Source organism: Rhinopithecus roxellana, chromosome 12 (assembly GCF_007565055.1).
Source record: "Rhinopithecus roxellana isolate Shanxi Qingling chromosome 12, ASM756505v1, whole genome shotgun sequence".
Taxonomy (NCBI): Eukaryota; Metazoa; Chordata; class Mammalia; order Primates; family Cercopithecidae; genus Rhinopithecus; species Rhinopithecus roxellana.
In genome coordinates, this window is record NC_044560.1 from 115,588,483 (window position 1) to 115,612,515 (window position 24,033).

A 24,033-nucleotide genomic window follows, 5' to 3' on the forward strand; every position below is an offset into this window, starting at 1 on the left:
GGGAAGCCCTTGAGATTGGGGACCAGGCATCCACTATGTGCTAAGTGCCACCTTAACTACTATTAAGAGCATTTTAGACCAGGTGTGATGGCTCATGCGGGGCACGGTGGCTCACGCCTGTAATCTCAGCACTTTGGGGGGGCCGAGGCGGGTGGATCACTTGAAGTCGGGAGTTCAAGATCAGCCTGGCCAATATGGTGAAACCCTGTCTCCATTAAAAACACAAAAATTAACCAGGTATGGTGGCAGGTGCCTGTAATCCCAGCTACTCGGGAGACTGAGGCAGGAGAATTGCTTGAACTTGGGAGGCGGAGATTGCAGTGAGCCTAGATTGTGCCACTGCATTCCAGCCTGGGCAACAGAGCAAGACTCTCAAAAAAAGAAAAGAAAAGAAAAGAAAGAAAAAAAACAAGGAACATTTTAATAGCTACCTTTATCAACTGTGTTATCAGTGCCTGGTGTTAGGTAAACTTTGCATGTATATTATCTCATTTAATTTTTATTATTATTATTTTTTTGACACAGGGTCTCTGTTGCCAAGTCTGGAGTCCAGTGGCATGATCATAGTTCACTGCAGCCTCAATCTCCTGGACTCAAGTAATCCTCCTGCCTCAGCCTCCTGAGTAGCTAGGACTACAAGGTGTGCACCACCATGCAGGGCTATTTTTCTTTTTTTTTTTTTTTTTAGTAGAGACGAGGTTTCACTATGTTGCTCAGGCTGATCTAAAACTCATGAGCTCAAGCATTCCACCTGCCTCAGCTTTCTAATGTTCTGGGATTACAGGTGTGAGCCACTGCGCCCAGCCTATCTCATTTAACTCTCACGAGCGTCTAATTAAGCAGGTGTCTCCATTTCACAGAGTGAAAACTGAGGCAGACAGAGCATTCAAGTAATTTGCTCAAAGTCATACAGCAAAGTGATTGAAATGCATTTCCTTCTCTACCTGGTGAACTCCTACTTATCCTTTAAACCCCTAAACAAATGTCCCCTTATTGAGAAGCCTTTCCTGACTCCTTCAGGCACAGCCTGTGGACTTGATGTGGTGTACCCCATACCCCCTTCTGTTACAGCACTGATCTATTTGTGCTGTGTTCACATAGCAATGGGGGTGACTTCTGTGTGCCGGGCACAACACAGGTGCTTAGAAAATCACAGTGAACAAATATCTGCATCACTGCCCTCACAGAATTTGTGGGGAAGGGTGACATAGACCGTTATCAAGTAAACATAAATGAGATAATTTCAGATATAATAGGTGCTATAAAAAAATAAACAGAGCATCAGGACTGAGTGACCAAAAGTGGACTCCTCTAGCCTGGGCAATTCAGGAAGGCCTCCTGGAGGAGGTGACTTTTGAGTGGACACCTGAATGACAGGAATGTAAGGCTGGCCTGTCTCCCCGACCTAACTAGCAACTCTTTGAGGGTAGTGCCTGGTCTGATTCATCTTTGAGGCCTGGCATAAGACGTGGCTCGATAAACATTGTGGAGTGACTAAAGGGACGGGTGAGTTGCCTTTAAAAATGAATCGAGTTTTCAGGTTTGCACTGACCTCGCTTCTGGTCCTTGGATGACAAACCCAGCTGATATGACTGACTGACATTTCCTGGATGTGCTAATGGGGGCAGAATGGGAAAGAGGCCACGGAAGGGAGCTATGTACCAGACTCTGTGCTCAGACCTTGCACATCAGTCTCCTGTGGGCTTTGCGGCGGGAGGGACCTTGTGATCACCCCTACGTATGTCCGCAGCAGCCAGCACTGGGCCTGGCACATACTAGATGCTCCATAAATTGGTGACTGAAAGGACAAACCAGTGCTTAATGGGAAATTTCTATTGTGCCTATATTCAGCTGCTTATGTTACTGCTTCAAAGTTCAGGATAAGCTGAGACAAACTTCTTTTGTTGAGATGGAGTTTCGCTCTTTCGTCCAGGCTGGAGTGCAATGGCGCAATCTCGGCCCCCTGCAACCTCTGCCCCCCGGGTTCAAGTGATTCTCCTGCCTCAGCCTCTCAAGTAGATGGGATTATATGCCCGGCTAATTTTTATGTTTTCTGTACAGATGGGATTTTGCCATTTTGGCCAGGCTGGTCTTGAACTCCTGACCTCAGATGATCCACTTTCCTCGGCCTCCCAAAGTGCTAGAATTACAGGCGTGAGCCACCGCACCCGGTAGACACTCCAACTTCTATTAGCTTTACCTGGACTCTGTGTATTAACTCCCCTCCCCTCCCCTAATTTCAGGGAGAGTCAAAAAATTCCTCCTCCTAAGTTTTCAGGACGAAAATCTCACAGCCAATTAATAACAGACAAACCAAAGATTTTTCCCCTAAATGTCAGAGGGAGGTTTCTTGGCACAAACTTGGCAGTTGAGGTGGCAAGAGTTCCCCAATCTTCACTATCCCCTTGGTCCTCTGGTCTTAGAGGCTAGGATGGAAGCAAGGTGAGGTCCCTTGAGTTCCAGCGGCCCCATGAAGGCAGAGAAGGTGCTATATGACTCACGGCCAGCCTAGTTCCTACCAAGTCAGGAGGAACTGGTGTTGGGTGGAACCAGAAGTGGGAAACAGTGGGAGATGAGAAGGAAGTGGTTAAAAGGTGGTTCCTGGGACTTGGAACTAGGGTGGGGAAAATGATTCTTGCATCATCCCTAAGGGATGGGGATGCAGGGTTGGGACTGGGGGCTACCCCGTGCACTTTTTCCCTGGACATGCTGTCACTGGGATGTGGTCAGATCATTAACACAGGTAACCTTTAGTCAGAGCTCCCCATCCACTGTGTTAAGCCTTACATGACAATCACCATGAAGATTTACATACACATGTTATATCATAGTCTCCTCACAACATGGCTAAGAGGTAGGCACGTCATTGTTCCCATTTTGCAGAGGAAATCGAGGTTCAGAAAGGGCACTTGGCTTGCCCAAAGTCACACAGCAGGAAGTGGCAGAGGAAGTCAGGTTGGGTGACCCCAATAACTGCTCTCAGAGACTGGGCGATGACCGGCTTCCTTGCTTCTCTGGAATAATGCTTCTCTGCATTTCAGCTTCAGTGCAGTCAGAGAATGGGGATGGGTGGGGGAATGAGGCGAGAGGAGAGATGTTTAGAGGTGTGGAGGGCGGCAGAGGTTTGAGCAGTGCAGACAAGGGGAGAGTTCAGCCGACTGGGGAGGAAGAGGATGGACGACGGAGCCTCTGGGCATCTGGATCAGTTGGAGCGTATGACTTTATTGATCCAGGACATGTATTTGCAGATCTGGGTGTAGACAGCTGGATGCTGGGCAGAGCCACAGGGGTAAACACCCCATGACAGGATGCCTTGGAGGGTCTCGTCACAGACCAGGGGGCCTCCTGAGTCACTCTGAGGGTGGCAGGAAGGAGAGATCAAATAAATGTGCCAATGTGAGAACTGTCACTTTGGGATCTGGGGCAGTGGTGGGGAAGGAAGGGGTTGGGCTGGGATAAAGACGAGGTTGGGATGGGGTTGGAATTAGGTATGAGGCTGGAGGGTGAGAATGGAGGTTGACTTCAGGTTATGGAGGGTTGACTGGGGGACAGGGATGAAGATGCAGTGAGACTGGGGTTAGGATTGTAGTTCATGGAAGGTGAGGGGATAGAGACGGGCTTGGAAATGGGGATGGGGTGGGGTTAGGATGGAAATGGGATTGAGAATAGGGATGAGGAGGGGGTTAGGACTGGGAAAGAGTTGGGGTCAAGGATGGGTTTGGGAATGGAGTTGGGGAGCGGGGACAGGATCTGCTCTTTTCCCATAACCTCCCTGTCCTCCCCTCCCAGGAGTCAGAGACTCCTTGTTCAGACCCTACCTGGCAAGGGTCCTGGCCGCGGTCCAGGCCGGCGCATATCATATTGTTGGTGACCACGCCAGGGTAGAAGACCTCACACTCTTTAGGGCTCAGAATAGTGACGCTGGAGCAGGTCAGGCCTTTGCTGTACTTCACTAAAGGGAGAATGTGCCAGTGATCCCTGGGTCCAGCCCCCAGTCCTTGGGGAGCCAGGAATCCAGATACAAGACTGTATCTATTCCAGGCCCCAGCTCCTCCTCCTTCAGACTCAAGAATCCTGGCCCCAGCCCCTCCCCACCGAGACCCAGGAGTCCAGGTCCCCAGCCCCTCCTTCCCTCAGACCCACAGACCCAGGCATCCAGGACCCCAGTCCCTCCTCCCTCAGACCCAGGAGTCCAGTCCCCAGCCCGTCCTTCCTCAGACCCGGGGTTCAGGCCCCCAGCCCCCTCCTCCTGAGATTCCAGCCTCAGGGCCCCAGCTCTTGCCTCTCCGGGCGGCCGTGGTGCCCCAGCCAGCGACCTGGCACTGGTCTCCGGGCTGGGCACAGTGGTAGGGAAGCTGCAGGGCCCGGACACGGGGCCCTGGCACTACAGGCCTGGCCAGCTTCAGCAACATGAGGTCGTGCTCATCCGTTCGCCTTGGCAGGATGGGGCCTGAGCCCTGGTGGTACTTGGGATGGACAACAGAGCGAGTGGTCCGGCGGAGCTGCTCGCCCTGAAGAAGCAGCAGGTGGTCATCCCCGACTCGAGCCCACAGTGGCCTGGGGGGAGGAAGAGGCATGTGAAGGCAAACCTTTCATAGGGACTGGGAAAGCGGGCGCGGGCAGTGGGGTGAGGGCAGATACCAGGGCCCGGAGATAGGAGGGGTCTGAGGGAAGAGGGTCTTGGGGGAGAATCGGACCTCAGTGGACATGGGGAGGAGAAATCAGGTATTTGAGCTCCGAGGATCTGCAGGAATTGAGGAGGGCTGGGGGCCTGGACACCTAGGTAAGCCTTCCACATTTTCTTTTATTTGTTGAGACAGAGTTTTGCTCTTGTCACCCAGGCTAGAATGCAATGACTTGATCTGGGCTCACTGCAACCTCCACCTCTCAGGTTCAAGCGATTCTCCTGCCTCAGCCTCCTGAATATCTGGGATTACAGACGCCCGCCACCACGCCCAGCTATTTTTTTGGTGGTGGTGTTTTCTGTATTTTTAGTTGAGACGGGGTTTCACCATGTTGGCCAGGCTGGTCTTGAACTCCTGACCTCAGGTGATCCACCCGCCTCGGCCTCCCAAAGTGCTGGGATTACAGGCGCGAGTCACGGAGCTCGGACCTACTCCATATTTTCTCTGTGATAATACCCAGCCCTTCCTCCTTCAGTGGGGACTCACGAAGTGAACCTTTTCCTTTAGTTCTAAATTCCTGACCACACCGGACCCTGGCTTCAATGTGTTGCAGGCAATCGCCTCCTCCTAAAACTCGAGGAGAATCAGCGGGACAGCAGTGCCGGGCCCAGAAATGCGGAGGACCACAGCGCCCCCTGGCGGCCACAGCGCAAGCCCGGTCTCTCCTCCTGCTGGAAGGAAACCAGGGACCGCACCTCCAGCTGTGGGAGTTCCAAGTGCCCCCGCCCTGCCCGCTCCTCCTTGGAGGCCGCCTCCACAGCCCCCCGTGGCGTCCTCGGGGATGGATCTCTTCCTACTTGTTCCCGCAGTGCGCGGCCGTCAGCACCCAACTCTGGTCCACCAGGACACCCGCGCAGTGGAACGAGAGGCCGTTGAAGAGCGAGACCTGCCAGGGCTGCGAGCCTCGCGCGCACGGGGCGCCGTAGGCTGTGGGGTCCAAGCGCGTGTCGTTTTCGGGGAGCAGCACCGCCTCCGCGGCTGGAGAAAGAAAAGAGATGGGATCAGAGCACGGAGGGCAAGGGCTGGGTTTGGGGTCGGAGCTGGGCTGTGGGACTGGACTGCGTTCGGGGACAGGGGACGCAGCCAGAACGGGAGGGTGGTAGGGAAATATTGGGGGTTTCGCGTGCACCGAAGGGAATGGGAGGAGAAGAAGTGCGTGAAAGTGGAAGGAAGCTGGGATGGGGTAGCGTGGAGTAATGAGACAGAGTAGGGTGGGTCTGGAGGGCAGGGAATGAACGCAGCGTGCCTAGAGAGCTGGCTAGAACGCCACAGGTTCTAGATAGAGGGGCGGGGATCGAACGCGGCGGGGAGGTAAGGGAGAGGGGACAGAACTCGGGGAGCGGGGAGGAGAAGGGGTGGGAATAACAAAACGGGACTGAAAACCGGGAGAGGGGTGGGGCGCAGTGGTTTACGCCTATAACACCAGCACTTTGGGAAATCGAGGCAGTTGGACCGCTTGAGCCCGGGAGTTCAAGACCAGCCTGGGCAACACAGTGAGACCCAGTCTCTACACACACACACACACACACACACAAACACACACACTAGTCAGTCGCGGACGCATGCGCCTGTAGTCACAGCTACCTGGGAGGCTGAGGTGGGAGAATCGCTTGAGCCCAGGAGGTGGAGGTTGCAATGAGCCGAGATTGGGCCACTGCACTCCAATCTGGGCGACAGAGTGAGACCCCGTCTCAAAAAAAACCAAAACAAAACAAAAAAACAAAAAACAAACAAACAAACAAAAAACCCAGGTGTGGTGGTGCATGCCTGTGGTACCAGCTGCTTGGGAGGCTGAGTATGCTTGAGCCCAGGAGGTCGAGGCTGCAGCGAACTCTGGTTGGGCCACTGTACTGCAGCCGTGGAAACAGAGCACGCCTGTCTCAAAAAAAAAAAAAAAAAAAAAAAAAAAAAAAAAAAAAGAGAGAGAAAGAAAGAGAAAGAAAGAAGAGAAAGTAAAACAAGAAAGAAGAAAGAAAAGGAAGGGAAGAACGAAGGGAAGAGAAAAAAGGAAGAAAGAAAAGAAAAGAAAAAAGAAAGAAGGAAAAAAGTGAGGAGAGAGGGCAAAAAAGCGGTAAGGCAAGACTCAGGATAAAACACGGTGGTGCAAAATGGGGCGGGGCCGGGATGGGGCGGTGTAAGAGGAGGAGAAAGAACTCGGCGAAGAGTCCACGGAAGAGCGAGGATCCGGGTGGCAGAAATCGGACGGGGCCTGAGTGGGGCGGGACAGCCAGTGGCCAAGCCAGAGGGCCCAGCTGACTTGGGGGCGGGCCCTGTTCCGGAGCGCTGGGTGGGTGCTGCGGTCCCGGGGGAGAAGAGGTGCGCGGGGCTTGGTGACAGGAGCACACTCTCCTCCCGCCACCGCCTCCCACCCGCGCCTCTCGCGGCCCTCTGTCCCCCGCCTCACCCCAGAGTTGCGCCATCAGCAGCGGCAGCAGCTTCGCCAGAGCCCGGGCGCCAGAGGCGGCGGAGAGGTGGAGGTGCGGGAGTCTCATGGCCAGAATCTGCTAGGGTGTGTGGGTGGGTGGGGGGGCGGTTTAAAATAGATGCTCGGTTAGAGACCCCCACCTCGCCGTGCTCATTCGCTCAGCCAGCGCCACCCCAGCCCGCGAGCACCCTTTTGACCTGCAGCCTATAACCCCAGGGGCGGACAGATGGGAGATTCGGGCTGGAACAGCGGTAATGAGCGCAATTACCCTAATGACGCCCCTCGCAGCATCTCCCCCTCCTCCCTGTGCCGGAGGGGAGCGCTCTCCGCGCCCGGGCTGCCCCGGCTGCAGCCACGCCGCGCCCGGGGTTTCCCCCTCCTTCACGCGAGGGGTGGGGATCCGAGGCTCGGAGCCAGTGGGAGCCTCTTTCTCAACCTTACAGCGGGGGGACTTCCGCGTCCCGCAGGTGGAGAAACCGAGGCTCCAAGCAGGCTGCTGCCTGTGGCCCGGGGGTCCCCACCCATCCTCTCGCAATCCACCCCAACCCGGGTGAGGTGCAACTAGCTTTACCTGGGAGTCGCCGATAGGAAGGAGGGAGGGGACCCAGACGTGCCTCTGCCCTGCCTGTGGTCCGCCGCTGGTATCCTCTGCCCGGGGACCCCTGGCCGGACCTTCCCTTTTAACCCTGAGGAGTCCGGAAGCATCTCAGCCCTCCCCTACCCCCACCCCCGGGCTCCCTCCCTCCCTCCCTTTCCGTCTGTCTAATTATACCGTGGGTGAGGCTGGCACTCCTGGGTCCCAGATTCCTGCTCTGGGAGGGGCCCTGGAATACAGGCTTTTCCCAGTGCCCGAAACACCCCTTTTTCATCCCTTTTGGAACTGGCTTCCGTGGGGATTCCCCGGATCCGGGTTCCAAGAAGGCTTCCCAGGTGCGGGGAGAGGGTTCATGTCCCCAGGAAGGCTGGGGGTGGCGGGATGAGAGGCCACTGAGAAAGAGAAAACCAACGGGAAGTGCATACCTAGAGTGACAATGTGAGAAGCAAGACTGTGGAAGAGGAAGGAGGAAGGCCCAGAGATAAAGCAGGTTGAGTAGGAGGGACAGAGGCTGGCTTGGAAAGGGAGATTGTAACAAACCAAGGCTAAAGGAGCCAGAGAGAGAGAGAGGGAGGGAGGGAGGGAGGCGCCGAGGCTAAGAAAAACAGAAACAAGGAAAGAGGGAAACCCACGCCCGCCCTGTGGCCATGAGCTCTGTGTGTGTCCCCGTGACTAGCCCGTGTGTGTATTGGGGGGCTGTGGCTTTGCCTCATACCCGTGTGTGGCCATCTCACATCCTCCCTGCCATCTGTGTGCCACCAGGTGCCACACAGGCCCCTGAATCACAGGACGTCAAAGCTGCGAGGGGCATCAGCATCACCTCAGCCAACTGTCTCATCTCAGGTGAGGAGTGAGAGGCTCAGAGAGGGCAGACTCACACGAGGTCACACAGCAAGTCCACTTAACAACCAGAAGGCCCTGGTTCCACTCTGGGCTCCTACTGCTCATGCCAGCCACCTCTCCTGCGAGGTGAGCCAACCGTCCCAAAAGATCCTGAGTTGGCCAGGAGTGGTGGCTCACGCCTATAATCCCAGTGCTTTGGGAGGCCGAGGCGGGCCGATCATGAGGTCAGGAGTTCAAGACCAGCCTGGCCAACATAGTGAAACCCCATCTCTACTGAAAATACGCAAAAATTAGCTGGGGATGTTGGCACAGGCCTGCAGTTCCAGCTACTAGGGAGGCTGAGGCAGGAGAATCGCTTGAACCTGGAAGGCGAACTTGTAGTGAGCCGAGATCGCGCCACTGCACTCCAGCCTGCATGACACAGCAAGACTCCGTCTCAAAGAAAAAAAAAAAAAGATCGTGAGTTCTGGATTCTCTCTGTGGGACATCCTCTTCAGAGGCCATCGTTAGTGTTGCCCAGCTGAACTTTCTGCAGTGATGTTTTATATGCACTAGCTAATCCAGACACCACCAGCCACGTGTGGCTATCCAGCCTTGGAAATATCACAAGTGAGACAGAGGAGTTAAATTTCTGGCTTTATGTAATTTTAATTGGAAGATTAAAATTAGTGGCTACCATATTGGCCAGCAGAGGGCTCCACTACCTAATTACCTATCACGGAAGTTGGAGAAAAACAATGATAAACTCCTTTGGTTAGGTCTTAATATGTGCAAGCTGACTGACTTCTTTACTTACTGTGTTATACTTTTGCATGCACAGTTATACAGGAAAGGAAACGAACAGAGCCTTACTCCAGGCACATCACTTGGTAGTTAAGAGATCACCTCAGGCCGGGCGCGGTAGTTCGCCTCTGTAATCCCAGCAGTTTGGGAGGCCGAGGCGGGCGGATCACCAGGTCAGGAGATCGAGACCATCCTGGCTAACACGGTGAAACCCCGTTTCTACTAAAAATACAAAAACTTAGCCGGGCGTGGTGGCTGGCGCCTGTAGTCCCAGCTACTCGGGAGACTGAGGCAGGAGAATGGCGTGAACCCGGGAGGCGGAGCTTGCAGTAAGTCGAGATGGCGCCACTGCACTCCAGCCTGAGCGACGACAGAGCGAGACTCCATGTCAAAAAAAAAAAAAAAAAGAAAAGAGATCACCTTGCTTTCTTCATCTATAAAATAGGTATGAAAACAGTACCGATTTCATAGGGTTTTATGAGGATTGAGTTAGTTGATACATTAAAAAGTGCTTGGAGGCCAGGCACAGTGACTCATGCCTGTAATCCCAGCACTTTCGGAGGCTGAGGAGGGCAGATTCCTTGACCCCGGGAGTTTGAGACTAGCTGGGGCAGCATGCTGAGACCTCTGTCTACGAAAAATAAAAATATTAGCTGGACTTCATGGCATGTGCCTGTAGTCCCAGCTACTCCAGAGACTGAGGCTGGACAATCACTTTAGCCCAGGAAACTGAGATTGCCATGAGCTGTGATTGTTACTGCACTCCAGCCTGGGCAACAGAGCAAGACTGTCTTATAAATAGATTAATTAATTTAATTTAATTAATAAAAGCTGGGTGGGCACGGTGGCTCACGTCTGTAATCCCAAGAGTTTGGGAGGCCAAGGCGGGAAGATCACCTGAGGTCAGGAGTTCGAGACCAGCCTGTCCAACATGGCAAAGCCCCATCTCTACTTAAAAGTACAAAACTTAGCCGGATGTGGTGGTAGGCACCTGTAATCCCAGCTACTCAGAAGGCTGAGGCAGGAGAATTGCTTGAACCCAAGAGGTGGAGGTTGCAGTGAGCAGAGACAGCGCCACCATACTCCAACCTGGGCGACAGAGCGAGACTCTGTCTTAAGATAAGATAAAATAAAATAAAAGCCAGTGGATCAGGGTCTAGCACATAGTAAGCACTCAGTAGATTCACTCATTTAGCAAGTGTTTATTGAAACCTTGATATATGGCCAGGAGCTGTCTTTGGGGTTGGGGATACAACAGAGAACAAACCGGATGTTATAATTCCCAGAGTCACAATAGTTCAAGGCAGAATTTGAATCCAGGTCTCACTGATTTCAAACCCCAGGTTGATTATTAAGTGACAGTATCTCCTGTAGTCCAGGAGGCCCAAAGAATGTTCATAGAGGGTCTTGGCTTAGGGTTTCTTATTAACAGAGGGAACAGGAACCAATCACCAAGTGGAAATGGAGGGTGTTGGGCTGTGGTGTGTGGGTCCACTCTAATTGTTCTTCATCGTCTCCTGGATCCAGTCCACGTATTTGCAGACTTTCGTGTAGACACCAGGCTTTCGGGTGATCGCACACGGATCCTGGCCCCAGGAAATAATGCCTTGAAGAGAGTGGTTACAGACCAGAGGGCCCCCGGAGTCACCCTGGGCACGGGGAGAGAGAACATAGGTGAGAGAAAGCGTTGAGCACGGTGTTCGCCAGGGAGGAGGTGGGGACGGTGCTTAGGAGTGGGGCCTAAGGATGACTGAGACTGAGGATGGAGAGGCACCGGGAATGGTGATAGGTTTGGCGATAAGGCTGGGATTATGGGTGGGATAAAGGATGGGGTTAGTCTCAAAAACGAGTTTGAGGAAAGTTGGAGCTGGAAACAGGGATGGAGCTGAAGTTTGTGCTGAGGTCAGAAATGGGAACAGGGGAAGAGATGGATTGGGAGTTGCAGGGGGAGGCGGGTTGAGGTTGGGGATGAAATTGTGGATGTCAGTAAAGATGTCATTGAAGCTGGGGATGGGATGGGGGTGTGGTTGGAAACCCAGGCCCTGCCTGCTGACCTGGCAGGAGTCTTTGCCCCCTTCCTGAACGCTGGCGCACACCATGGTGTCTGTGATGTTGTTGGGGTAGGCGTTCTCACACTTTTGATGCTCAATGATGGTGATGTTGGCGCATCGCAAGCTGTGAGGCAGGCGTACTGTGGAAACAGCGGGAGGGGCTGTGGGAATGAGCCCCCTGCCACCACCCCTAATGCAGTGCTTGCTGTGACCCAGCCCCTGGGTGAATCCCTGTCCTTAGACCCAGCCAACTCACCTCTCTTCTTGTAACAATAGCAACAGCAATGCTATCCAGCTTTTTTTTTTTTTTTTTTTTTTTTTTTTTGAGACAGAGTCTTGCTCTGTCGCCCAGGCTGGAGTGCAGTGGTGTGATCTTGGCTCACTGCAACCTGCATCTCCTGGGTTTAAGCGATTCTCCTGCCTCAGCCTCCTGATTAGCTGGGGTTACACAACCACACCCAGCTAATTTTTGTATTTTTAGTAGAGATGGGATTTCACCATGTTGGCCAGGCTGGTATCAAAGTCCCGACCTCAGATGATCTGCCAACCTGGGCCTCCCAAAGTGTTGGGATTACAGGCGTCAGCCACTGTGCCCAGCCTGCTATCCAATAAATGATTTATGCCAGTTGCTTGATATACATTATCTCTAATCCAATTCTGACAGGTGGGTATAATTATTCTCATTTTATAGAGAAGAAAATCAAGATTCAGAGAGGTGAAGCCGCTTGCCTAAGGTCCTACAACCAGGAGATTATGGATGTATGATTTCATATCCCGTCTGTCTGATTCCAAGGCCCCAACTTCGGTACCCACCCTCCCTTGTCCTGACGTTTTCCACTCATCCTCTCAACTTATACCACCATCGTCACTGCGAACCGCATCTCTGATCCCCCGAACCCTTCCACAATCATGACCACACCCGCCCCACCACCCCTTGCCGGGTTCCCCTCTGGAGCTCCTACACTGGGGGCTGGACGTGCTGCCCCAGCCGGAAATGAGGCAGCTGGTGCCAGCGGTGACACAGCGTGAGGAGAGGGTGAGGGGTCGCACAGCCCAGGTGATGAAGGCTGGCGACGCCATCTTCACCAGCATGATGTCATTGCGGTGGTCTTTGTTGGGGAGGCTGTTGTTGAAGCCGGGGTGGGGGAAGGACTCAGTGGCTGTCCGGGTCTGCTCACAGCCATCCTGCTTCTGGAGGTTATGTTCCCCCAGGTGAACTATGTAGCGGCTGAGGTGGGTGGGAGAGACGGTAGTTGGAGGAGGAAAGGTCGGGGGAGACATGGTTGGGAGAGGTGAGTGACACCTTTGAGGGTGAAGAAACATCACTCTGCTTCCAACCTCTTCCACGTCTCCCACCGAAGCCCCCTTCCCAGTCATAGCCCCATCCTAACCCCATTCATCCCCCATCTTCAATCCCAACTCAAGCCCATCAACCTTGCTGACACTACCCGTCCCCATTTCTAATCCCCTTTCCCGCATCGCTATCCCCGAGCTTCTCTCCATCCATCTCCCCATTCCCGGCCCCCTCCCGGCCCCGCCCCAGCCCCCGCACCCACGGCTTGCGGCAGTGGGCTGCTGTCAGGAGCCAGCTGGGGGCAATGAGGGTCGCCCCACAGAGCAACCGCGTCTTCTCGAACAGGGCTGCCTGCCAGGGCTGGGAGTGAGGCTTGCACTCGAACCCCTTGATGATCCTGGTCTCTCCCCCTACGAGCCCTGGAGGGAGTGAGAGCAAAAGGAGAGGCTCAGGAAGGAGAGGTGGTAGACCAGGAGGGCTCCCAGAAATGGGGGTGGGGAGGAGAGAAAGAGGGTGGGTGGTCTGGGCCCTGGTCTGGTGTCCCTCTGGGTTGCGCTGGATGCTGGGGCCGGGTATTAAAGGATGAAAATACTTCCACAGGGTCGGGTGCAAATGCCTGTAATCCCAGCACTTTGAGAGGCTAAGGTGGGAGGATTGCTTGAGCCCAGGAGTTCAAGACCAACCTAGGCAAACATAGTGAGACACCCCCCCCCCCCCGCCTCCATCTCTACAAAAAATCAAACAATTAGCCTCGCTTGGTGGCAGATGCCTGTGGTCCCAGCTACCGGGGAGGCTGAGATGGCTTAAGGATCACTTAAGCCCGGGAAGTTAAGACTGCAGTGAGCCATGATGGCACCACTGCACTCCAGCCTGGACAATAGAGCGAGACCTTGCCTCTGGGGGAAAAAAAAAAAGGAAATACTTCCATACTGGTTGGTTGGTGGCCCCTGTCCTGTGCACTTTGAGTGACCGCTCCCCCAACTCCAGCTTCCCTGGCCCCTTTCTGGGACCCTTTAGGACCCCCTTGACCTCCCCTCCTTTGGCATTTAAAGGGATTATCTGGAAGGGCATCCAGGCCCTCATGACGGCTGCTTCCAGGTCAGACGCCTTATGGGTTGTTCCGTAATTTGGAACAGCCCTGTCACTGTCAGGACACAGAGGGTTAGGGGATCCCAGAGATGCGAGAGGGAGGCTCCTGCCCTGCCCCCATCCCCTGCCGTACCTGTCGCCAGAGCAAGCATGATTAACTGCAGAATCCTCATGGCCTGGAGGGGGGAGGGGCGGGCCCCAGGTTCTTCTGGGAACAAGGAGGGACATGGGGCCGCATCACTTTACAGGGAAGTCGGGGGCTGGCTCATGCCCTCTCCTCTCTCCCTCACCTGCTCCTGCTCCCCACTTGAGAGAAACAAGGTTGGGGAAATCCCCTGTTTCTCACAGTACTCGGATCTCCAAACACTTAAAATGTATCTTAGGTGTCGAGGGTGGCCTTGGAGAGGGCCTGGTCACAGCTAGAAGCTTCCGAGATACCAAGAACCATGTGGAAGTTGTTGGGAGGGGCTTTGACCGGCAAGTCACGGGCCAGCCCTGCTCAAGTCAGCCATGGGAACTCCTCGGCACATGTCAGAGGATGTTGTCCTTCTTGCCTTGAGAGCTGGCCAGGCCCCAGCCACTTGGAGTGGAAGGACAAGGGGAACCAGACCCCGTTCCGTAGCCACCCCTTTTTCATTGTCTTCACAGCAGAGCGATATGGAGCATTTGAGGTCTGCTGGGGGGGAGTGGGGGCTCAGCCCCAGAAAATATCTGGGCCCCCGTCACCCAGCTTGCTGAACCCCTGCCTGCCAAACCCCTGCCCTTTTGAAGGACAGCCAAGCAGAGTTGGGCGGGGCTGGTCAAGGGGAGGGCCAGTGCCCTCAGCTGCCCTGACCAGCGGGGGTGGGAGGAAGGGCCGGCTCAGAAGCTGAAGCCATGGAGATTAGAGGTAACTGAGGCTGGGAACAGCCATTGGAGGTGAGAGGTGCAGAGAGAGGCCAGGAACCCCCACCCAAGCAGAGAAGGACACAGCAGAGGGAGAAATGGGTGCCCGAGCGGGACAGGTGTCCTTGGGGAGGGCTGACACCTGGACCTGGATGGGGAGGATGGCTTCCCTTTCCTCCTGGACTCACGGGCTCTGGGGCTGGGGCTCTGGGGGCCCAGTGGCGGCGGAGGCGGCAGCGGCGGCTACAGCAGGTAGGCTGAGTTGGAGCGCCAGGTGCCAGGCACCAGGCAGGCGGGCAGGCGGGGGCACGGCCCCGGGTGGGCCCAGGATGACTGGCCTCCAAGCCCTGCCTTAATGCCCCAGGGCGGGGTGTGGGGGGGGCCCTCCCCGTAGACCTCAGAGGCACTGGCTGCCTGCCTGTGCCACCTCTCCAAGAGGCCTCTTCTCCCTGTGTCTCAGCCTCCCTCTGTCTGTCTGTCTGTCTGTCTGCAGCCTTCCTTTCCCTACCGAGTCTCTGAATCTGTGTCTTGCTCTCTGTGTCATTCCCTGTCATTCAGTAATTCTGACTTTGTGTGATTTTTCTCTTTCTGTCCCTACGTGTCTGTCTGCCTTTCTCTGTCCTCATCCCCGTCTCCATCTCCAGTCTTCTCTCTCCATCTGGCTCTGTGTGGCCCTTTCTCTAATTCCTTCTATCTTTGTGTCTCAGTCTATCTTTCTATCTCAGTCAGTCTCTCTGACTGCATCTCTGGCAATTTGTCTCGAAATCCCTCTCCTTCCATCTAATCTCTGTCTCTCTTTTTCCTCCTGTCCCAGTCACTCCCTTTCCACAGCCCCAGCCCAGGTGGGTCCCTGGCCTCCCCTAGGCCGCTCCCTTCTCCTTTGCAAGGAGGGGGGTGCTGGGGTGTCACAGAGGTGGGGCAGGACCGGAGGGTGGGGGAGGCAGGTCAGGGCCTGTGGAAGCTGAGTCCAGGAAAGGGAACAGAGCCCTTGGCTGTGCTCCACCCCAGGGCTCCTCTGGGACCTTGCTTCTCTGCTGACCCTTCCCTTGCCCGCTTCTCCCTGCCTCCCAGGCAGCCCGACTCCAGCGGTTCACTTACTGGCTGCTGCGAGACCTCTGCCCGATGACTTCCAGTCCTGCAGCCACCTCAACCTCTGCATCTGCAGAACCTGAGCGCGGATTCCTGCTTCGCCCAACTTGTTTGTTTTCAGCTAGGTGCCTTCCCTTGGCTTTCCTCCCCTCTCTCCCCTAACCAGATGTGGAGCAAGGCAGGGGAGGGCCTAGGTTCTGACAACAGCCAGCCCTGGCCTCAAAGCTAGGTGCTTCCTCTTCCTACCACTATGACTACCCTTATGACGTGGGGACAAGGGACTCCACCCCTGCGAGGCTCAGTTTCTTCATCTGAGAGATGGGGGTGACAGACCTGCTTGCAGGGAAGGTTGGGATCAGGCCTCCAGGAGGGTCCATTTGGAAAGAGCAGACTGCAGAGGGGCTCAGCAAATATTGCCTCCGCGGTTATGATCACCCCACACTCCCTCCCTCCTCCAATTCCCCTTCAGTGCATTTAGAGAGATGTTCTCCCCTCACCTCCTGAGTCCCAGTGGAGACAGAATCCAAGGGGTGGGCAGGAGAATTTTAAGACACAGGCCGAGCCCTCCTGCTTTCCAAGGCTGCACTCCACCCTCCATCACTGCATACATATTAGAACAAAACCACGTCCCACATTAGAGAAACAATGTGTGCTTGATTACAAGAAAGTAAACTGCAGTTGAGTAGTGGAAAGAATGTCATGCTTTATGGACACTGGATGAAATGGTCATAAATATTGACTTTGCATCTTTCGTCTGGTATTTTGGAGCTAACAATTTTCTTTTTCCTTCTCAGGTCTTTTGTGGACTCTTGAAAAGCTTATAAGCTCTGGGCACTGTTTCTATTGTTCTGGATGAAGAAACATGGCTCTTATTTATATTGTTGGATTTTTGCTTTTGAGACAAGGTCTCACTTTATTGCCCAGCCTAGAGTGCAGTGCTGTGATCTCGGCTCATTGCAGCTTCCACCTCTCTGGCTCGGGTGATCCTCCCACCTCAGCTTCCCAAGTAGCCAGGACTACAGGTTCGCGCTACCACACCCAGCTAATTTTTTGTATTTTTGTAGTGACGAGGTTTCACCATGTTGCCAGGCTGATCTCAAACTCCTCAGCTCAAGCCATCCTCCCATCTCAGCCTCCCAAAGTGCTGGGGTTACAGGCGTGGGCCACTGTACCCAGCCTGTATTATTATAGGTAAGTTTTTCTATTCCATTTCTGAGTAACTACTCAGGGAAGACCCTCATCCTATTTGAGCCTTGTTTTTGGGGTTTTGTTTGTTTGTTTTTCTTGCTTTCTTTTTTTTTTTTTTTTTTTTTTTTTGAGACAGAGTCTCACTCTGTCGCCCAGGCTGGAGTGCAGTGGCCGGATCTCAGCTCACTGCAAGCTCCGCCTCCCGGGTTTACGCCATTCTCCTGCCTCAGCCTCCGGGTAGCTGGGACTACAGGCGCCCGCCACCGCGCCCGGCTAGTTTTTTGTATTTTTTTTAGTAGAGACGGGGTTTCACCGTGTTAGCCAGGATGGTCTCGATCTCCTGACCTCGTGATCCGCCCGTCTCGGCCTCCCAAAGTGCTGGGATTACAGGCTTGAGCCACCGCGCCCGGCCTCTTTTTTTTTTTTGAGATGAAGTCTCATTCTGTCACCCAGGCTGGAGTGCAATGGTTTGATCTCGGCTCACTGCAGCCTCTGCCTCATGGGTTCATGCAATTCTCCTGTCTCAGCCTCCAGAGTAGCTGGGATTATAGGCGTGCGCCACCATGCCCGGCTAATTTTTGTATTTTTAGTAGAGATAGGGTTTCATCATGTTGACCAGGCTGGTCTTGAACTCTTGACCTCAGGTGATCCACCTGCCTCGGCCTCCCAAAGTGCTAGGATTACAGGCATGTGCCACCATGCCCAGCTAAATTTTTTTTTTTTTTTTTTTTTTGGTATTTTTTAAGAGACGGGGTTTCACCATGTTGGCCAGGCTGGTCTCGAACTCCTGACCTCAAGTCATCCACCCGCCTCAGCCTCCCAAAGTGCTGGGATTACAGGTGTGAGCCACTGCACCTGGCCTTATTTGAGCTCTGTTTCTACTTGTATGGGCTAGGGAAACTGTTGAGTCCTTCTTCCAGTCTCAACCAGCATGGGGACTTCAAATGAACAGACATGGCCCCTCCTTCATTTATATTTATTCCAGACCATTGCACACTTCTCTCCATCCTGCTCATGGGTCTTAGAAGGGCTGGCAGGAGTTAAAGTTCCAAAAAGTTCCCAGGCCAACAAGAGTGGAGCCAGGAAAAGTGATGGAGGAGGCATTGGTGCTCTGAGGGTCAGAGTGGTACCCAAGCTAAGGGGTGGAGGTGGAGGAAACAGGTTAGTTGCTCCTCATGATCATCCGGATCCAGTCCACATACTTGCAAACATAGGTGTAGACTCCAGGGATGCCATCTTGTCCACAAGGCCCCACAGACCCCCAGGACACCAGACCTTGAAGGACTCCCCCACACACCAGGGGGCCCCCGGAATCACCCTGGAAAGGAAGAGAAGTACTGTCTGAACAAGGGAGACATCTTATTTCCGTTTTCCTCTCCAACCCTCCAACCCAGTCCTGGGCCTTGGGGAGGGCTCCAAGTCTGGTCAAAAGAGGAAAGAGTATAATCACTTTCCCAGAGGACAATGGTAATGGCTAACCAAAAGAGAAGAGCCACTGTCTCTAGGGGCCAATCCCAGGGAAGAAGGGTGGAACTCCATAAAGGACAGAGGTTCTCTCAAGGACAATGGCTGGGGCCCTGAACAACGAGGAGAGAGAGCACAATCATCAATGACCAATCCCAGGGGAGGCTGTCAAGACAACATAAAGAGTAGAGCATTCTCTCAAGGACAATGGCTGGGGCCCTGACCAATGAGGAGAGAGAACACTATTACCAATGACCAATCCCAGGGGAGGAGGGTGGGATTCCATAAAGGGTAGAGGTTCTCTCAAGGACAATGGCTGGGGTTCTGACCAATGAGGGGAGAGAGTGCCATCACTAATGACCAATCCCAGGGAAGGTGGGCAGGACTCCATCAGGAGCACAGAGTTCTCTCAAGGACAATGGCTGGGGCCCTGACCAATGAGGGGAGAGGCCACCATCCTCAAATCTCTCTCGGTCTGAGACAGCACCAACTGGAGAATGGTGTGGGAAAGACTTAGAGCCCCAGAAATAGCTGATTCCCTGTCTGGGCTCCCAGTTCTCTCTGTCTGTTTTGCTGCCTTTCCCTCTGCCCCCCACCCCATCTTTCCTTCTCTGTTCCCTTCCTCCCTCTTCTCTCCCTGCCCCTCCCCCTCCTCCATTCCCTGATCCTCCCTCATACTCCCTGTCTCTCTCTCCCTCCCTTATCCTGGGCCTCTCCTCCATTATTATTATTATTACTATTATTATTATTATTTTGTTTAGAGACAGAGTCTGGCTCTGTCGCCCAGGCTGGAGTGCAGTGGCGCAATCTCAGTTCACTGCAACCTCCGCCTCCCGGGATCAAGCGATTCTTCTGCCTCAGCCTTCCGAGTAGCTGGGACCACAGACTTGCACCACCACCCCCAGCTAATTTTGGTATTTTTAGTAGATTCAGGGTTTCACCATGTTGGCCAGGCTTGTCTTGAACTCCTGACCTCAAGTGATCTGCCCGCCTTGGCCTCCCAAAGTGCTGGGATTACAGGTGTGAGCCACGGCGCCCAGCCTCTCCCTTCCTTTTTGACCCCATCTCTCTCCAGCATCCCCTTTCCCTGATTCATCCTCCATCAGTTCTTCTCCTGCTTCCAGCCCCTCCCCTTCCCTTTCTGTCCTGGTGACCACACACGCTCACCTGGCAGGCATCCTGCCCTGGGACGCCGCCTGCACACACCATGTTGCTCGTGATTCTCCCAGGATACACCTCACTGCAGGTGGCATGGGAAACGATGGAGAGGTTGAGGCACTGGAGCAGATCTGGGAATGGGTCTGGAGAGGGAACATGCGTGCTGCAGGGTCCCCTAAATCTTCCCACTTTGAGGTCACATCCCTCTTCCCTTGATGTGGCCCATCTGAGTCAATATCCCAGCCCCTCACCAACCTGTACTACAATCCTGAAACCTCCAAGTTACATATTTATGATTTAATTTCATATGAATCATGACCCTAGATGATTGACAGTCTCTTTGGTCTTTGACATTTGACTTTGAGTGGCATAACTCAAGACCTTTCTTGTCTCTCCAGCCTCAGAGACAACGAGTCCAGACCTGACCCTCTTCAGTGCCTGGTACTGTGATCTTTGACCTTCTATCTTATTACTTTATGATCCCAGCTTGATCTCATATCTTGTCTCCTGACCCCATGTCCCTGTCTTTACCTTAACCTCCAACCTCAGCTCCGCATCTTGCAAACCTCACTGCTTCCAATGCCAGTGACCCCTGATCCTAGTTTATTCGGCCCCAGCCTCCACGACCTGAAATCTTGGACCTCACACCCCAAACGCTATGACCTCCAATCTCAGATATGTGATTTCGGATAGAATCCCAATGTCCATCCTCAGATTCTAACTAGATTGTACAACCTCTGGATCCCATGACCTTAATTCTACAGTGACCTCTAACCCCAGACCCATGACCCACAAGGCCCATATCCTATCTACATATATATATATAATATGCCTTTTGCTTCAGTGTGATGACCCCTGACACACTCTGACCTCTGACCATGTCTCTGACCTCGGATCCCTGACTTCATACCCAGTCCCTTAACCCCTTTGACTCCCAAGACCCCAATCCACCATAATCTCTGACCCCAAACCATGATCCTGATGTCCCATCCCACATCCTGACCCTTTACCCATCCTTCCTCTAAGGTGTCATGATGTGACCTCTCGCCCTGTATCCCAGACTTGTACCCATCCTGACCCCTGACCCCTGACCCCTGACCCCTGGCCCCGGGCCCCTTACTCCATGGGTGGTTGGTGATGCCCCAGCCTGAGACGTGGCACTCGGTGCCAGCAGTTGCACAGTCACTGGGCAGGGGCAGGGGTCGAACGCTGCTGGTTATGCGGACGGGCAGGCGCAGCCGCAGAAGCCGGAGGTCGTGCTCATGGCTCGTCGAGGCTCCCAGGTAGCCGGGGTGGGTCACGGAGAAGCCGCTGTGCCGGATCTGCTCGGTCCAGTCGAGCTGGCTCAGGCTGTGTTCCCCCAGGCGCACCCAGTACCTGTTGCCGGTGGCGACAGCTGAGCAGGTGGCAGACAGGCAGTCCCCCACCTTGCACCCCTCCACGGACACTCCCGGGCCCTGCTGCCACTCCCCGCTGCTCTGCCTTTCACTGTCTGTCTTCTCCCCCGTGCCTCTCATTCTCCAAGTCTCTCTTGCAGGCTCTTATTCCCGACCTCCATCACTCTCTTTCCATCTTGGGTGTTCACTGTTTCTCCTCCCATGTCCCTGCATCTGTGTCTCTCTCTCTCCCCCCCTTTTTTTTTCAAGACAGAGTCTCACTCTGTCACCCAGGCTGGAGTGCAGTGGCACCATCTTGGCTCACTGCAACCTCCGACTCCTGGGTTCAAACAATTTCCCTGCCTCAACTTCCTGAGTAGCTGGGATTATAGGTACCTGCCACCACGCCCGGCTAATTTTTGTATTTTTAGTGTGTGGGTCACCATGTGGGTCAGGCTGGTCTCAAACTCCTGACCTCAAGTGATCTGCCCACCTCAGCCTCCCAAAGTGCTGGGATTATAGGTGTGAGCCACTGCGCCGGGCCTCTCTGTCTGATTATCTCGGCCAGTGAAGCCCATGAAGACAGGGACATCAGTGGGCCTTGTTCACCGCCTTATTCCCACCGCCTGGCACAGAGCATGTGCCATCCACGCTGCTGACTGAATGAACGAGTGGGTTGGTGAATGGCCTCTCTGCTGGCCCTCTCTCTCTCCTGAGTCTCTGTTTCTTTGCATCTGAGCTCCCCTTTCACAAAAAAGTTCCAGGCCAGGAGCAGTGGCTCACGCCTATAATCCCAGCATTTAGGGAGGTCAAGGCAGGAAGATCGCTTGAGCTGAGGAGTTTGAGACCAGCCTGGGTAGCATAGCGAAACCCTGTCTCTACAAAACAATTTAAAACTTAGCCGGATGTGGTGGTGCAGGCCTGTGGTCTCAGCTCCTTGGGAGGCTGAGGTGTGAGGATCACTTGAGCCCAGGAGGTTGAGGCTGTAGTGAGCCAAGATAGCGTCACTGCACTCCAGCCTGGGTGACAGAAAGAGCAAGACTCTGTCTCCAAGGAAAAAAAAAAAAGAAAAGAAAAGAAGAAGAAAGAAGGAAGGAAGAGAGAGAGAAAGAAAGAAGGAAAGATTCCAGAGCATCAGTCCACTGAGGCCCAGAGAGGTGCCAGGCATAGTCTCTGAGGTTACACAAAGAGTTTGGGTCATGTTGGCCAGATGCAGTGGCTCACACCTGTAATCCCAGCACTTTCGGAGGTGAAGGTGGGCAGGTCGTTTGAGGCCAGGAGTTCAAGACCAGCCCAGTCAACATGACAAAACTCCGTCTCTACAAAAAATACAAAAATTAGCTGGGCATGGTGGCGGGTGCCTGTAGTCCCAGCTACTCAGGAGGCAGAGGCAGGAGAATCACTTGAACCCGGGAGGCAGAGACAGCAGTGAGCTGTGATCGCGCCATTGCACAGCAGCCTGGGTGACAGAGCGAGACTCTGTCTCAAAAAAAAAAAAAAAAAAAAAGAGTTTGGGTCAGACCTGGGCCCCGGGCCCAGACTGGGTCAGGGAATGGCTGGGGGGAGTGGCAGATGTCACATAGGAAAGAAAGGGTACATGCAGGAATGGAGAGGCAGGAGGGCAGGTTCCAGGACCCTCCCCGGCCCTCCACACATACCACACCTCACCCTGCCCAGCACCACCCCAGGCCCACTGCTAAGGAAGTTCCACTCCTGGTCTAACCTCAGATTCTCTTGTTGCAGGACCAGCTTCTTCCCAGTGGGCACTGCCCTCCCTTGTGATCCTACCCCCAGCACTTGCCTTCCCGTAGTCCTCTCTTCGCCCATCCCAGGAAGGGACTCAGCCTGGGGCTTACCTGCCGCTGCAGTGAGCCGCTGTGAGGACCCACCTGCTGTCAATAAGGACGCCCCCGCAGCGCAGGCTGGTGCCCTCAAACAACCCCACCTGCCACGGCTGTGAGTTACGTCCACACTCGGTGCCATTGAAAATCTTTGGTGTGGCTGCCTGGCTGAGCCCTGGGGACAGACAGGGGCCTGGGTCAGAGAGAGGAATAAAAGATACAGAGATGGAGACACACACACACACAGAGAGAGAGAGAGAGAGAGAGAGAAACAGGCAGGAGAGAGAGAGAGAGAGAGAGAGAGAGAGAGAGAGAGAGAGAGAGAGAGAGAGAGAGACCCAGTGATAGAAAAAGACCATGAAACACCAAAGAGACCCAGGGAGAAAGATGCTTACACATAGGAGGGAAACGGAGAGGCAGAGATTCAGAGAGGGACGGAAGGGAAGAGGGATCGAAGGATAGGGGAGACCGAGGTGAGCAGTGCCCTGAGAGCTGCAGCTAAATGGAGGCAGAGAGAAAGCCGCTGTCCTCCTTACCACCAGGCTGGGGGCCAGAGCTGAGATGGGGAGGGGGTGGGGCCTCCTCATGGGGGATGGAGGGACCCAGTCCCAGTCCTGCCCTCTCCCTGCTCCAGGAGAACTCACCAAGAACACACAGGAGCAAAAAGATGCTGGGTCCCATGGCAGGTCACCTCCAAAGTCTGGGGGGAAAAGGGAAATCTCAGAGGTCACCCTTTCCCCGTGCCCTCCACCTCTGCCCTCTCTGCTTCTCTTTGAAGGTCACCAAGGGGATGACCTGCTTGTCCTCTCTCTACCTATCCTCCTGCGTGTCACTCCCTCATTGGCAGTCGCCTACCTCCTCACCTTGTCTCTTCGTCTGCCAGATCCTCTACGTGGCTGTCACTGTTCGGCCTGTCCACGTCGCTGCTATCTCTCCGTCGACCTACCTGCCTGTCATCTCATCTGCTGGCCCCTCCGCCAGCCAACTCTACCACTCTGCACCTGGCTCCTCAGCCACCTGTCATGTTGCTCAACCGGTCCCTTTCCTTCCATCTGTCGCTCCAGACAGACCACTGACAAAGCTCTTAACTCTCTTTGTCTTGGCCCATCCAATTTCCGGGTTGAGGGAAGGGGACCAGGAAGACAGGGGTGGGGCGTCCTCTAATTCTGCAGAAACTCTTCTCAGCTAATCACACTTAATTGAGCTTTACAGCTAAATGGAGTGGGGAAGGAGGAAAGGACCCAGAGTGGGAAGACCCAGCCCCACT

The 24,033-nt window shown here is 54.3% G+C and overlaps 3 protein-coding genes across 10 annotated transcripts; all 3 read right to left on the reverse strand.

Annotated features, from left to right (window-relative positions):
* Nucleotides 1–1,238: 1,238 nt before the first annotated feature.
* KLK10 (kallikrein related peptidase 10) lies at nucleotides 1,239–7,816 on the reverse strand. 2 transcript variants are annotated; one of them, XM_010369585.2, is made up of 6 exons: nucleotides 7,682–7,816; nucleotides 7,090–7,186; nucleotides 5,483–5,663; nucleotides 4,283–4,557; nucleotides 3,819–3,952; nucleotides 1,239–3,355 (listed from the first exon to the last, which is right to left on the reverse strand). In XM_010369585.2, the coding sequence occupies exons 2-6, from the start codon at nucleotides 7,175–7,177 to the stop codon at nucleotides 3,203–3,205; spliced, it is 831 nt and encodes a 276-aa protein (XP_010367887.2). In that variant the 5' UTR covers nucleotides 7,178–7,186; nucleotides 7,682–7,816; the 3' UTR covers nucleotides 1,239–3,202. The 2 variants fall into 2 exon arrangements, with proteins under 2 accessions (XP_010367887.2, XP_010367886.2); XM_010369584.2 differs by having other exon boundaries at nucleotides 7,090–7,189.
* Nucleotides 7,817–10,513: 2,697 nt separating this feature from the next.
* Nucleotides 10,514–15,995, reverse strand: KLK11 (kallikrein related peptidase 11). Of its 4 annotated transcripts, none has more exons than XM_030941658.1 (6): nucleotides 15,749–15,995; nucleotides 13,899–13,973; nucleotides 12,939–13,095; nucleotides 12,345–12,610; nucleotides 11,386–11,522; nucleotides 10,514–10,917 (listed from the first exon to the last, which is right to left on the reverse strand). In XM_030941658.1, exons 1-6 carry the CDS (start codon nucleotides 15,807–15,809, stop codon nucleotides 10,828–10,830), a joined length of 786 nt encoding a protein of 261 aa, XP_030797518.1. In that variant the 5' UTR covers nucleotides 15,810–15,995; the 3' UTR covers nucleotides 10,514–10,827. The 4 variants fall into 4 exon arrangements, with proteins under 4 accessions (XP_030797518.1, XP_010367888.1, XP_010367889.1 ...); XM_010369586.1 differs by having other exon boundaries at nucleotides 10,514–10,980; XM_010369587.2 differs by lacking the exon at nucleotides 15,749–15,995 and adding an exon at nucleotides 14,839–14,942 and having other exon boundaries at nucleotides 10,514–10,980.
* A 1,892-nt stretch (nucleotides 15,996–17,887) lies between these two features.
* Nucleotides 17,888–23,810, reverse strand: KLK12 (kallikrein related peptidase 12). Of its 4 annotated transcripts, none has more exons than XM_010369590.1 (6): nucleotides 23,630–23,810; nucleotides 23,411–23,466; nucleotides 22,782–22,941; nucleotides 20,670–20,926; nucleotides 19,559–19,631; nucleotides 17,888–18,245 (listed from the first exon to the last, which is right to left on the reverse strand). In XM_010369590.1, the coding sequence occupies exons 2-6, from the start codon at nucleotides 23,445–23,447 to the stop codon at nucleotides 18,107–18,109; spliced, it is 666 nt and encodes a 221-aa protein (XP_010367892.1). In that variant the 5' UTR covers nucleotides 23,448–23,466; nucleotides 23,630–23,810; the 3' UTR covers nucleotides 17,888–18,106. The 4 variants fall into 4 exon arrangements, with proteins under 4 accessions (XP_010367892.1, XP_010367890.1, XP_010367891.1 ...); XM_010369588.1 differs by having other exon boundaries at nucleotides 19,559–19,692; XM_010369589.1 differs by having other exon boundaries at nucleotides 19,559–19,692; nucleotides 23,622–23,810.
* Nucleotides 23,811–24,033: the final 223 nt, after the last annotated feature.